The following is a 13,901-nucleotide window of genomic DNA, read 5'->3' as shown; positions in this document are numbered from 1 at the left end:
TTCCACAAAAATGACGTGTTCGCATAGAAATTCTAAACGCATGTCAGGGACACTCAACAGCCACATAAGCTCACCGACTAAGCACGCTAACTAACCTGGTGAAAGTGCGTGCGTTCAGACTAAATAACTCAACGCAAATATCAGACAGAAACAGAATAGTCTAGCGAAGAAATACCACAGCTTTCCAGATAAGACCAACAGCGAATGGGGAGAGTGGGGTGCGGCCGATCATGTAAACTGTCAATACAAACGTAGCAGTAGCTACCACGTTAGCGATCATTGTGGAAACGAAAGATATGTCTTTGCTAGTTAGCTACATACCCAGCTAGGTCACTTTATTCGACATTTCAAATAAATAGCCTCTACATAGATGATATGGACGAACAGCATTTACTGTTCAAAGTAACAGGTCGCAACTTAACAAGAATCACCTCAAATGTCTATCACTATTTTCTGCTAAGTTTGTGAAACACTCAATGTTAACGTTGGCCAGCCAAATGTTAAGCTAGGTAGCTAGCGTTAGCCAGCTCAAACGGGATCCAGGCCGTCGCCATATTTGACCCAACCAAAATGGCAGCCCTGAAGATTAACCAACACAAAGCTAGCTAACCAGGCACATGTTTCTCGGGTTTTTTCTACTTTCATCAGTAGAAGAGAGAATCAAATTACTGGGAAAAACTGGCTGCATAACAAGATCGACCACTGCCGGAACACAGGTAAAAGAATCTGACATTTTAGTCCCAATTACAAAGCAATTAGCTACTGACCAAGTAGCCCAGCTAACATTAGCTAGCAAGCTATTCTGTTCAGGTCTGGCTAGCAACCAAGCTAGTTGGCTTTCGTCTAACGGGCGTACATAGCTTGCTAACCAGCCTAGTGTATAGACTATCTACATAGCTGACTAGGTAACGTTATTAGCATTACACGTTATAGCAATTCGGCTAGCCAAGTGGCCTGCGTAGTGTTGTATTTTTATTTGATACCTGGAGTTCGGCCCTCTCGACTTCCCAGTGCGCCCTCTCCATCTCAAAGCGGGCCCATTCGTGTTGGATGTAGTGTAGAATACCCGGGATGGTATATTGCTGAGGCCGGGGCATTTCGTCCTGCTGTTGCTGCCCCATTACGGCGCCACCTCCTCCCTCCGTCGGGGGATTAACGGTAGTATTATTCCCCTGCTGCGGAGATGGCTGCTGTCTTGGAGCGGCCATTCCTACTCCTCCTCCTCCGGGGTGTTCATCCATTTTTTAAAAAGAGGAAAATCCCCGCAGGTATAGCAAGTTATTTTCGCACACGTCCCCCTTTCCCGATTGAAATCAGTGCCGTGTATAAATGTTAAAAGCACCCTCCCCTTGGAGTCTCCGAAACTCTGTTGTGATGTGCCGTTTTGAATTTAGTGTCAGAGCAGCACGGAGTTGCCGGCCGCCATTAGTCCGTTCCCTGGATGTGAGTCTCCTCTCCGCGGGGGTGAGGGAGAATTGGCCCGCGCTGCATGATGGGACGCATGCAGTCCGCTTTTCCCTTCACGCGTCCAAATCCAGATACAGTACTGGCATACAGTGGGCATGGGTGTTGTAACGCATGACTACTGAACCAAAGATGTCTTATTGCCCGTTAATCATACACTGTACAGGAATGTGGCCTAAAAAAAGCCATATTCGTGTATGTGAATATTATTTTAATTTGGTCAAAAAGCATGCGCAGGACATGGAGCTGTAGTGCGTTCCACTCATATTTGACAGGAAAAATATAGAGGAATAAAAATAGAAAATGACGCAAAGCAGGTTGCCTATGTTGCATTTAGTTAAGCAACCACCTTAAAATGTGTTAACTGTACACATTCACGCAAAATTATTTTTTACCAGGGTATTTTCCTTATATTATTACTACAGTTATATGTAGTCATATATTTTCCTTCCAAAAACGACTGTCCTTGCCTTTCATCCAATGTTGTTGACGTTAACGCCTTCACAACCCCTAAAGCCTATAGGCAGAGATCCAGCAGAGCACCAAGGCAGTTTGATGGGCTGAGCATCAAGTCTCTCCCAGTTCACCTTCTGTCCTATATATTGTCCTATTCTGTTTGTACATTGTCCATATTAAAGTCCAAGTGTGCCACTGTCATGGTGTGTTCTCTGGGCATGAACCTTAAAATTCTAAAAGTTGTATACCTTGTGTTGACACGGTTACCAAATAATGTGATAATGGAAATGAGCTCCAAAACACATGGTTGAAGGTTCAGTGCTAATGTGAGTTGCTGCCATTGTGGCCATAAGGAAGGTGCTTAAACTGAATTGCCTCAGCAAAACATATTCTGATATACTGTATTTATAATATTATTGTATGTAAAATGTAAACAAGTTGTTCAGGATAACATACAATGCTGCCTTTTCTTTAAATCCTTTAAAGTAGCCCAGTAATTTGTTTTACAAAACAACCATTGTAAATTTGATTATTTTGTCCACTAGTTGCCTTATCTGTGATGAGTCAATGAGGAATTTGGACTCAGCAAGCATTATTTGCAGGTTAAAGAGCACTTGTCATGCTGAACAAGCCACCTGACTGCTAAATGCTAACTAAAGCTGGTGTAAGGGCCTTCTCTTTAGTTTGAAATCAACATTGCGCTTTGAAATTGAAATTGCACAATTTATGAGAGCTGTGGTGCACTCTCACATTTAATCCATGCCTTAATTTATTGCCTCAATGATTTCAATTACCTAATAGTTCTCTAGCATTGTGTGTCGCTACCCATAAAATATTCATAATTGATTGCGGTACCAGTGCTATAGTTGTAGTTTAAGCATTTCCAGGTATCAACTTCAGTTTAATAAGTTCAACAAAATGACACTGAAAGGTTATAATTTATGTTTTATTAATCTTATCTGTCAAATTTCACCAAGTTCCTTGGTATTTATCTAGAGTCTATTTTGTAAATTCTTTATTCTGTTCTACTCTATTGTCTTATATTTTGTGATGTTCATGAAAGCAATCTGCTAAGGTCAAGTCTATAGTGGTCTGAGAACAAAGTTATTGGTTATAACAAATGAGGGTTATATGTTGGCTGTACACAAGGTATTGAAAAATTTGAATGAATCAAGATAGAATAATGTTTTTTCAGCCAAAAAATCTTGGCAAAGTACCTCAGATTAATGTAGCCTACACCCTATTTTAAAATGGACCATTACTGACACTGATGCTAATTATAGTTAGTGACAGTCTTTCTTTGACACCAGCCCTGGGTTTTTTGTGTTGTAACTATGGGTCACCATTTCCTTCTAAAGCATGTGACCTAGAGACTAAAACTTGCATTTACAACCAGTATCCAGGTGAGCACAAGCCTGAATCTAGATGGAATGGATTGAGAGATGTTTTGACATAAATGGGCTAGGTTAGCTGAGGTTAGCTCCAATTTAACTCAGGTTTACTCAGATATGGCCTGGCTATGTCCTAGTTGGCAAGAAAACATGAAGTGTCTTAGTAAGGTGTTCGGCCACCACGAGCCGCCAGAACAACTTAAGTGCACCTTGGCACAGATTTTACAAGTCTCTGGAACTCTACTGGAGGGATGGAACTCTATTCTTCCAAAAGATATTCCCTCGTTTGGTGTTTTGATGATGGTGGTGGAGAGTGCTGTCTAGCACGTGGTCCCATAGGTGTTCAATTGGGTTGAGATCAGGTCACAGCGAAGGCCATAACATATGATTCACATCATTTTCATACTTATAAAACCATTCAGTGTCCCCTCATGCCCTGTGGATGGGGCACTGTCATCCTGGATGAGACTACTTCCATCAGGATTTTATCATAGGATAAAGATGTTCACTCAGAATAACTTTGTATTGATATGAGGGAATATCTTTTGGAAGAATGCTGTTCCATCCATCCAGTAGAGCTCCAGAGACTTGTGGTGTTCTGGTGACCTGTGGTGGCCCAACACCTTGCTAAAACACTTTATGTTGGTTTTTCCTTCTATTTGTCACCCGTCTGCATATGTATAAGGAAGAATCTAGGAGGGCACCACCTGTTGGGGTGGCATTTTAAGTAGATTGCACACAGAGATGATGGCACCACTAATTGTCAATGAAGGCTTTCACCAGAGAACCTACCACATTTAGCTTTAGAGTTCTGCCTACTGCCAGAACTGTGACTGCTTTTCACTCTGAAGCTCTGCCCCAGAACCAACTACTGGCAGCTTAAAAAAAAATTTTTTTAATTAAAAAAACTTTCTCAGGCAATAGTCAACCTAATAAATGGGTTATGTCAGATAGAATTACAATGTATGCTTCCACTGCAAGTATTTGAATGAACAGATACATTAGAAATGAGACCTATAGTCTGTTGGACAAATGTCCACTCCTGATAGACTGCAGGTGTCAGCATAAAGACATGGCATCAAGGGCCTATGAAGAGGGCATGTTCTGGGATCAGGAGCACACACATTGGACATGGAACATTGCTGTACTAAATTGTACTGGCAATGCTACTTGTCTCTCAAGATTGCAGCCAATCACTATACACTGTTTTAATGTGTTGATAGGATTCACAAATTATGTTGCCAGTAATTCTTTTCTGAACAAGACAATAATTTGTAACCCTATTCTGCACTCAGTGAAAACCTGGCTTGGCTACCTGTGTGAAAGGTGAGTTTGTTGCACTGGTCTCTTATGATGCCTGGTTCATTACAGGGGCAAAGCCTGGCTCTTTCCATGGCTTAGTCTATTCTTGTCAGGAATAGAGATATAGTTGCAGAGCTCAGAGCAAGCTCACACAACAAAAACTGAAACACTTCATGGAAAAACCCAACCACAGTATCTTTGTGTTGTGTCCCTGTAGCCCTCAATAATTTATGAGTGGGTGAATAGAAAGCCTGTCCCACAGTCAGAATTGTATTGTTACAGGTCAGTTCTACAGGATCTCCTGGTAACCAATGATGAGTAGTCATGCCAGTAAGATGAGTTTCCTTGTGAGAGGTCTTTGAAGTTTTATTGTCCCTTACCCATTTGTCTCCAGGGTTCAACAGCCAGCCATGAATCTTATTGAGCCATTTACTAGTTAATTTTTCTGATTCTCCCAAGGAGTTGCTGAGAGATTGTTGAAATTTTACTGTCCTTCAGCTGTTTGTCTGCAGGTAGTCTGTGTCAACTGAGACTCCTCATGTATGTTACATTATACCCCTGGCTTCTTTTACTACAGTATCATTTGATGTAATTCTTTGCCACTTTGCCAAGTTATATCCATTATGACCTGAAATAATTTCAAATGAAACATGCTCTATGAAGCCTTTTATGGCAACTGTGTTGTAAACAGAAGAATAGCAAATCAAATTTGATTGATGAATTGACCCTGCCATTTTGACTCCCTCCTTGTTAAAGGCAGGATCCCTGTGCCAGGAAACCATGATCAAGTTCCTGCTTATGGCCAACAAGCAGGGTCAGGTCCGCCTGTCCAAGTACTACAAGCATGTGGACATTGCCAAGAGGGCATCACTGGAGGCTGACATGGTGAAAAGTTGCTTGTCTCGCAGGAAAGAAGAGGTGGGCCAAGACACAGGTTTCATTTGGCAATCTTGTGGTTGCAGGGCACATGCAGGCCTCTAGATAGCCTAAGGGGTAGTGAAGGAGAAACTAATGGACCTCCAGTAGAGCTTAGCCCTACCTTTCATACAAGATCCCAAAAATATGAGCTCTTAAATCTGACTGGTCACATGTAAAAGCAAGTTGTGCTCCACCTTCTCCCAAGTCATAGTATAATGTGTGTTTGACTTCAAAGCCCAGTCCACAAGTTCTCATAATAGCAATCATTCAAAAATGGCTACAGGACCTAAACCAATGCATCCTCTTCAGACTGGATAGGCTTCTGCCTACCGGTGCTGCCATTGTTCTGTCAGCCAAAATCAAAGCCTGGGTGCATTATCTGTTCACCATTAAAGGCAGCCAGGTCTTTATAGCTCTTCATACATCCAAATAATCCTTATGAATTTAGCAAAAAAATAAAAATGCATGGGATCAAGCTAACCTTTTTTCATTTTAATCTTTCCATTGGGTCATTTTCAATGTATGCAGATACAGAAATGCTGTATCTGAGAATTTGCTTCTCCTGCAGTGCTCTTTTGTAGAATACAAGGAATACAAGCTGGTGTATCGGCAGTATGCAGGACTATACATCATAGTGGGAGTCAATGAGACAGAGGTGAGTTGGCCTGACATTCATATATCACACAATGTGCTATCCTCTCTTTATTAATGCTCAGAGCATTAGCTCAGAGTTCAAGTGGTACATACTGAATTACACCTAAAACATGTATCTTAATAAAGTTGTTACAGAATATGTGAAATTTCTCTCAATGTTGCAGAGCTATAATAAGCAGAAATATCCCTTTGCAGATGGCAGTATAACGTGCATCAATAACGTGCAGCGTAGGCATTTTGAGTACATAGAACCAAGTGCCATTCAACAGGGCGTATGTTTAAAAGAATTTACCAATGACTTACTATATATTGTTTCTGTTCATTCATTTACAGTTGACACTCTTTCTCATAGATAACACAACCTTTACTTTTTTGCATTAGCTGAAAGCTGTTGTGTGTGAATTTTGACTGATGAAACTCAGTTCTACGAGTTTTAATTGAAATCAGAAAGCCCCAGGACTTCAGAACCAGTTCACTTGTTGTGCCAGTCCGACCACCTCTTTTGTGCCCCACAGAACGAACTTGCTATTTTCGAGTTGGTGCACAACTTTGTGGAGGTGCTGGACAAGTACTTCAGCCGTGTGGTGAGTCTAGAATACCAGCCTTCTGACACAGCAGTAAGGTCTGTGTATGAAATCAGTTCATGATGAACAAATCCAGTCTTAAGCTGACTCAACCTCAGAAAGGAGAGACCAGTTTTGTTCTACTGCTATGGACTCCCAGTGTTACGCAGCCTGAAGTAGCAATGTCTAGGCTAAAGGTAGACTAAAGGTTGATTGCAGAATTCTTCATAAAAAAACAATGCAGCCTGAACAATCAGTGACTGTAGAACAATCATAAAGCGAGTCCAACCTAGTTCACGAAGGCACTCTTAATTGGCCTATATCATTGCTTAACTGAACAGAATTTCAGTCTCAATTTTGCCTTATTTTATAAAAATAGAAAGTAAGAGAGGTCCAAATCTACTTGCATTTACCTAGAGACCATAAGCTACCATAGTTCTTGTCAAGGGTTGTCAAACTCTGCCCTTGGTATGCTCGCTTTTGATCAAATAAGGTTGTTGAAAACATGTATTTAAAAGTGTCTGATTGAAAACCACCAAAAGGTTATTACAATTCAGGAGTTGCAATTGTGGTGTGGTGTTGTGTATATTTACAAGTTGCAACTTTTGTTCATTTTTTACAGAGTGAGTTGGACGTATCCTTTAAATGTCAGTTATATTTTGGAAAAATTTATGTCTGACCGCTTGTTCAGGGTACACATATATCCTGACACCAGAGGGCTCTGTGTTTGCAAGGAAAAGCTATCAGACTTTTTGTCAGGTCTTCAGGGTTGTTATTACAGGGCTGCCCATACCTGTTCCTGAAATCTACTGTCCTGTCGGTTTTCACTCCAACCCTAACAAAGCTCATTCAACAGCTAGAGATCTTGTTGCGCTGCTAATTAGTAGAATCAGGTGTGCCAAATGATGGTTGAAATTAGAACCGATGGGGCAGATCTCCAGGAACAGGGTTGGGCAGCCCTGCATTATTGAATACATGATGTGTAGGTCAGTTGAATTCACCTTTGCATGAACAACACCGATATCTACACATTTGGTAGATACGAGAAAGTTGTATCACATATACCTTTAAGGAAATATGTCTATCTGTTGGAAAGATGCAGGTGGTCAATCGGGGAAGAAGTACAGGTAAAGCCCTATATTACTCCCCTTTTCTCCCCAATATGGCTCGGCTACTAATGCTTGTGCAGTAATGTTCTTCACAAGCTTTGCTGACAATAGGAGAGGGAAGACAAACGTGCTTTTCTCAGAAGCACCTGATGTTAGCTGCCACTTCTAATCAGGCAGACTAGGAAAATAATTTACAGCTCAAGAACCTGGTGTGCTGCGAGATGCTGTCATCTCCAGTGACAGAATCCCTCTCACCCCTGGGGAACCACTGCAGCCAGCTGTGGGTCACCCTGCAGGACTACCAACGACAGTGGCAGACTCTGTACTCAACTGTGGAGCTCATCCGTGCACTACAACAGTGGCCTAACTGGATGTGCCACCTAGCAGCTTGTCTTATTTACGCAAACTGTGACCTTTCCCCTCGTCAAACCTGTTGTCTGACCTGTTTTGCATCTTGGTGGGTTGTATGTATATAAAATGCCCTTTTGTGTGACATTATGCATCTTGCAGCATGGCTGTGTGACCCGTGTGTGAGATATGCTGGGAGAATCTTTTTCTGCTGGGTTTGGTCTTTAACAAATGTCAGATCATGTTCAACCTGGACAAAGTGCACATCATCCTGGACGAGATGATCCTCAATGGGCACATAGTGGAGACCAACAAGAGCCGAATCCTGGCCCCCCTGCTGGTGCTGGATAAGATGGCAGAGAGCTGATCAATGGATACAGCCAAAGAACCACAGAGGAAACAATTTAAATGCTACATACCCACCTTACTATATTAACGATACTTTGCCTGTATCAATGAAATAAATACCAGTGTATCACAGAACCTTTCATTTTGTGTTGCAAAGGAGGATAAAACTAGATTATTTTCCATAATTTCAGAAGTTTTAGGACAAAGTGCAAAAGGACACCTGTGTTCATACTTTGCAAACAATTTAATGATTTTTTTTTGGAGCATACACATTTGAAAATATTTTGTTTACTTCAAACCGCAACTCGAGTTAAATAAATGTTTATAATATACAAAGAAAATACAAGGGAAAGCTTAGCTTGCTTTTATTTCTTTAAATGTGCCTTGCACCTAAACCAGTGTTTTTGTCTCTATAGCTTTATTGTAAAATTACACAAATGCACTCAGGGACTTTGATCCTCGTAGCAGGGCATACTCACACGGTAACGAAAGCCAAAAGGAATAAAGGGGGAAAAAAAGCCATGAGCATGATTGTATGCTGGTAAGATAAAAGGAAAACGAAAGAGGAAAAAATATTCTAATACTCAAACGGTGCAGGCACTAGTAAAACTTAAAACCTGTTGAGGAAATGCCCAAACACTCTACAGTCACAGCCCTATAGATGCAGGTGCCCCCTGCCCAACCCCCTCTTCTCCCAGGGAGGGGCAGAGGTGAGCCGGAGTGGACGGGGGAGTCAAACAGGAAGTGGGGACTATGTGGTACATGACACAGATGCTCAGAGTTGGGCGATGAGGGAGTCAACACAGGGGAACTGCCAGGGTTCCAGTCTCTCTTGCAGTGCCATAGGGGAGGGGACGGGACGCCCTGCATCTTCTTCAGTAGCTAGTAGAGTTACCATGGGACTTATTTTCTAAAGCTTTGGGGGAAAAGGGAGGGGGGTCTCATCAGAGAGCACAGCTTGTTTTTTTTAATTTTTTTTTTTTTAATTTGCAACAAAACACAACAGGCTTCACCAGTGTGGGGCTGGTCAGTTGGGGGTGGGGGCAGAAGTTTGAGCAGGGTGTGACAAGGAGCACTCAGTTCAGATGGAAACCCTTCTCCATAGTGGCAGCCAGGAGGCGCTCTCTCATAATCTCCTCAGAGGAGTACTCGGGCAGCTTCAGGTAGTGCACACAGGTGTTCACTGAGGGGTAGCTGGCGTCTGTGGCGTCCACCTGGGGCACAGAGGGATGAGTCAGCCTCAGGCTCACACAATACAAACGCCTTCGGAACCTGGTTCTCTGAAAACCCCGTTTACAGGTGTTCTCAACATCACAAAGGGTCATTTTCAAATACACAGTAGGCATGCCTGTACTCTGTAATCAAACTGATATAATTACAATGACACCAATTTTAACATAGGTGGGCACAACTTGAGCAAAAAGGTTTTATCATACTCAAATACCATTAATGACAGAAAACAATTCTAAAAAAAAAAAAAGCTAAGTGTGAAAACGAACAAGCCCTAAATATAATGAACCGTTTCCAGGGCCTTACCTTGCGCACAATGGTGAGACGAGGGTGGAGGTTGGCAAGGCCACCAGGGGGCAGGGTGGAGCACCCTGTGGTGAACTGCAGGAATGCTTTTCTCTCGTCTGAAGACATGCCACAGAGAACCCGTACAAACCGCAGGAATCCAGGGCTGTGAAAGAGAAGTCAAGAACTTCAAACCTTTCACTGCACAAGAATTAGAGCCCTGCACCCAAAAGCATAGCCTGACCAAAGCACATCCCAGTTCTACTTTCAGCAAGCATATAAGCCAAATAAACTTCAATTGATTTGCAATAGGGCTGTCAACAGCCTTTTGAATGACCTTTAACCATTTGAATGCATTTCAGATATATTTACCCACAATTAAATGCCAATACCATCAACCAGTGCATGTACACATTTCCCAGACTTTTTATGTGCGACACTGTTGGGGGCGCAGTGGGTAATGTGTGTGGATGAGGGGAAGAACACAGTTTTACATGGCTGTTTGGATGCAGCGACCTCTGGCTCTGCTATCTCTGCACACTACTGGATACAAGTTGCAAATGGGTCATCACACTGCTAGCTGTCTTGAGATATTCAAGCTCCATTTTGCAAACCCTTCTGTGTCTTTTTGTTTAACATTTCCAAGAGCTACAAAAACACTTTCCAAACATTACTTTCATTACTTCAGAAGAGATAAAATTACACAGCTATTTGTTTACACGCTATTTGTTTCAATGAAATGAAACTTTTTCATTTTTTTTGAAATTCAAATACTGAAATTGCTTCTGACAGAACTAGTTTTCCCATGACTTTGTGACTGAAATATCTTGTGAATATATGTGTACCAAAATTTATTTATTTATATATATATATATATATATATATATATATATATATATATATATATATATATATATATAAATTGGATCAGGAATAAAATCTTTTCAATGAACATAGTATGAAAACTATCCTAAAAGTAAAAATGCATTAGAACCCCAGAGATCAAACCTCAGAGTTAAGGACTAAAAACTACCCCAAATGGGTATAAAAGTGAAAGTAAAATATGCAAACATGCCTTATCGATATTAAGCTCTGTAATACCACCAATGCAAAAGGCAAACAAAAATCACTTTCCATAAATAAAAAACCCTTGATATACTAACAAAATTGGATAAAAGGAATGTCTCTGCAGTACTAAACAGTATTAAACATCATCTAATATGAAGGAGGGCCAGGAGAAAAATAAAAGAGTGCGCAAAACAGATTGAAGACAGCTGGGCCTATGGAAATGGAGTTAGAATTATTAGAAATATTATTTTTTAAATACATTTTTATTATTTTTTAAATTAAACTTTAAGTTTGGTTTCTTTTATATGTCCCAGGTGTAGAGGCCATATCTTTCCAGTGTAGAACCTATATCTGTCAGGTGTAGAACCTATACCTATCTCTGGTGTAAACCTTTATCTCTCAGGAGTAGATATGTCAGGAGTAGAACCTATATGTCAGGTTTAGAGCCTATATCTGTCAGGTGTAGAACCCATATCTCTCTCTGTTATAGAGCCTCTATCTGTCAGGTGTAAAGCCTGTATATGTCAGGTGTAGAACCCATCTCTCTCTCTGGTGTAGAACCTCTATCTGTCAGGTGTAGAGCCCATACCTGTCTCTAGTGTAGCCAAGTTTGGGCTCAGTGTAGTTGACAATGTCCTCGGAGGTCCAGGATGGACACTGGTTCCCACACAGTATCATCTGCACCTCCTTGTGACTGAAGGAGCTCAGCTTCTCCATGGGGAACACACGGTTGAAGCCATCTTAACAGAGGAGAGAGAACCATCACACACAGGTATCTCACACATATCCACATTCACCAATCTCACAAGCGGGGAGCAAGGAGGCTCAACTGGACAATAGTATGCACATTGGAATATTTTGCTACTTTTCCTCTGCTTGGTGAAACACACCACTATCCTCTGTGACAAGAATCTCCTCTCTCTCTCTCTCTCTCCTGCTAAGGTGATGAGGGCACTTTTTTGAAGAGTATTGGTGTTAACGCACCCCAATATTCTTTTCATATTCCCAAAAAACAGGCTCTTCACATATGACCACCTAATCTACACTGCCCTACATCTGATTGGCTGTGTCACTGCAGAAGAAAAGAGCTGTCAGTTTGCTGACCTCATTAAAGAAAGGTAACAAATGAAAACTGATAACTGCGTTTGCACTGAATCCGATAGGCTAGGCCCAGAGATAGGCTTCATGCTGTATACTGGGCTTACCCCTGAAGGCCTCCATTTGCTTCTGGATCCCTGTGTGCATGCAGAAGTCAAACACGAGCTCCACATACTCCTCAGCATTGTCCATGGTCACCATCTGGAAGGAAAGGGGACAGATACACTGCAGTTAGGCCCACAGACCTTAATCTATTACACTATGCAGATTTATAAAGGTAAAACAATGTAGTTTCAGAGCTTTTGATCTGCTTGAAAGTGACAGCAATAGAGGCCGAAACGATCCTACACCCCTCACGACAGAAATGCCACCAAGCGGCACAAATGCAACTCAAAGAAAGATGCAAAAAATATGTCGAAAATATGAGTGGACTCTGGACATTCCCCACTTCACACTGACACTTCATGCAGACACTGGAAATATGACCGTGATAAATATTCAGATTGGCACTGCTCTGATGCACACATACCAGGACTATGAGGCACTGCTAGGCAATGAATTCATACTCTACCACGCACACATTACTACAAAACGCTCACAAACACTTATGAACTTATGTAAAATGGTCGCATACATTCATATGAAACATACGCACATACATAATATTCATTATTGAGAACTCGCACACACATCTCAAATGCTCACTCAGATGTGAGTGTAACGTGCATTTCACAGGAATTCAGATTTGCCGTGTCTGAAAGGCATATCAATGTTTGTGCAATGCACGTTTGTGTCCAGCACACAGACACACAAAATGGCTGCACATTTCTGGAATGCTTTTGTGTACAGGCACATAAATATGTGCTTCATGTAGCCTACATGTGCGCTAGTACTTCATATGCGTGTAGTATTTCATTTTGAAATGTGCAAGTTATGGTACATGTTCATGAGTGTGAGTGAGCCTTTCATAGCAGTATGTATGAGGTAAAGTATGAACAAGTCTTCAGCAGTATCACAAACAACTTGGTACAAAATTTAATTCCTGTATTTCTAATACAAAATAGTAGCTGGTATATAGAAAGCTGCAATAAATGATATAATAGAAGCAATTGGAAAAAAGGCAGTATGAGGCATTTGGAGCCGACTGTAGTATCAATGAACAACTATTGTTCTGTGTGATTTGGTATTTGGCCAAATAGTTTGAGGTAGGTGAGGTTATCTCCCCGTCCCTTTGAACACAATGAGTGAATCCCTACTTTCACCCTACCTCATCCTCTCCGTTGGGCTTCAGGTCCACAGCAGAGAAGCCATGCACTTTGGAAGAGGGGCAGAACTGGAAATTCAACCTGGGGAGAAGACGAAACTGAGAAGTCAATTCAGAGACAAAAACACCCACCATCTACATCTCACCAGAGGTCAAATGATGTACATGTGGACGACACACAAGGGAGCTTAAAGTGTCAAAAGAAAGAAAACTAAGCATACTGTGCATACTGAGCCTTTTGTTACACCATTTTTTTTTTTGTTAAAGCATTTCATGCTTACAGCATGAAAATATAAACACTAATTAAAATGGCAAATGAAACAATGAAACCACTAATGTGGAACAGCTGTGCATACAGAACATTAATTTTAAAAAACCATATGTAAATACATAAATCAGTAAA

At 41.3% G+C, this 13,901-nt stretch overlaps 3 protein-coding genes across 6 annotated transcripts in view; 1 reads left to right on the top strand and 2 right to left on the bottom strand.

Moving 5' to 3' along the window:
* Positions 1-1,503, bottom strand: part of strn3 (striatin, calmodulin binding protein 3) — a 36,995-nt gene extending 35,492 nt beyond the window's left edge. Inside the window, exon 1 of the mRNA XM_035408272.1 lies at positions 984-1,503. Coding sequence (XP_035264163.1) covers positions 984-1,241 — 258 coding nt within the window. The 5' untranslated portion in view covers positions 1,242-1,503. The remainder of the gene's footprint in view (positions 1-983) is intronic.
* On the top strand, positions 218-8,688 carry ap4s1 (adaptor related protein complex 4 subunit sigma 1). Its single transcript, XM_035408287.1, has 6 exons — positions 218-716; positions 5,370-5,531; positions 6,100-6,186; positions 6,701-6,769; positions 7,371-7,382; positions 8,444-8,688. The coding sequence occupies exons 1-6, from the start codon at positions 618-620 to the stop codon at positions 8,570-8,572; spliced, it is 558 nt and encodes a 185-aa protein (XP_035264178.1). The 5' UTR covers positions 218-617; the 3' UTR covers positions 8,573-8,688.
* A 213-nt stretch (positions 8,689-8,901) lies between these two features.
* The window catches only part of hectd1 (HECT domain containing 1), a 57,422-nt gene continuing 52,422 nt past the window's right edge, over positions 8,902-13,901 (bottom strand). For all 4 annotated transcript variants that reach the window (XM_035408169.1, XM_035408144.1, XM_035408161.1 and 1 more), the window contains 5 exons: positions 13,502-13,580; positions 12,342-12,435; positions 11,726-11,876; positions 10,090-10,234; positions 8,902-9,767 (listed from right to left, as the gene is read on the bottom strand). In XM_035408169.1, coding sequence (XP_035264060.1) covers positions 9,630-9,767; positions 10,090-10,234; positions 11,726-11,876; positions 12,342-12,435; positions 13,502-13,580 — 607 coding nt within the window. In that variant the 3' untranslated portion in view covers positions 8,902-9,629. The remainder of the gene's footprint in view (positions 9,768-10,089; positions 10,235-11,725; positions 11,877-12,341; positions 12,436-13,501; positions 13,581-13,901) is intronic.

The sequence above is a fragment of the Anguilla anguilla genome, chromosome 1 (assembly GCF_013347855.1).
Source record: "Anguilla anguilla isolate fAngAng1 chromosome 1, fAngAng1.pri, whole genome shotgun sequence".
Lineage (NCBI taxonomy): Eukaryota > Metazoa > Chordata > Actinopteri > Anguilliformes > Anguillidae > Anguilla > Anguilla anguilla.
Note: the sequence above shows the minus strand (reverse complement) of the source record. Positions and strands in the feature narration are given on the sequence as shown.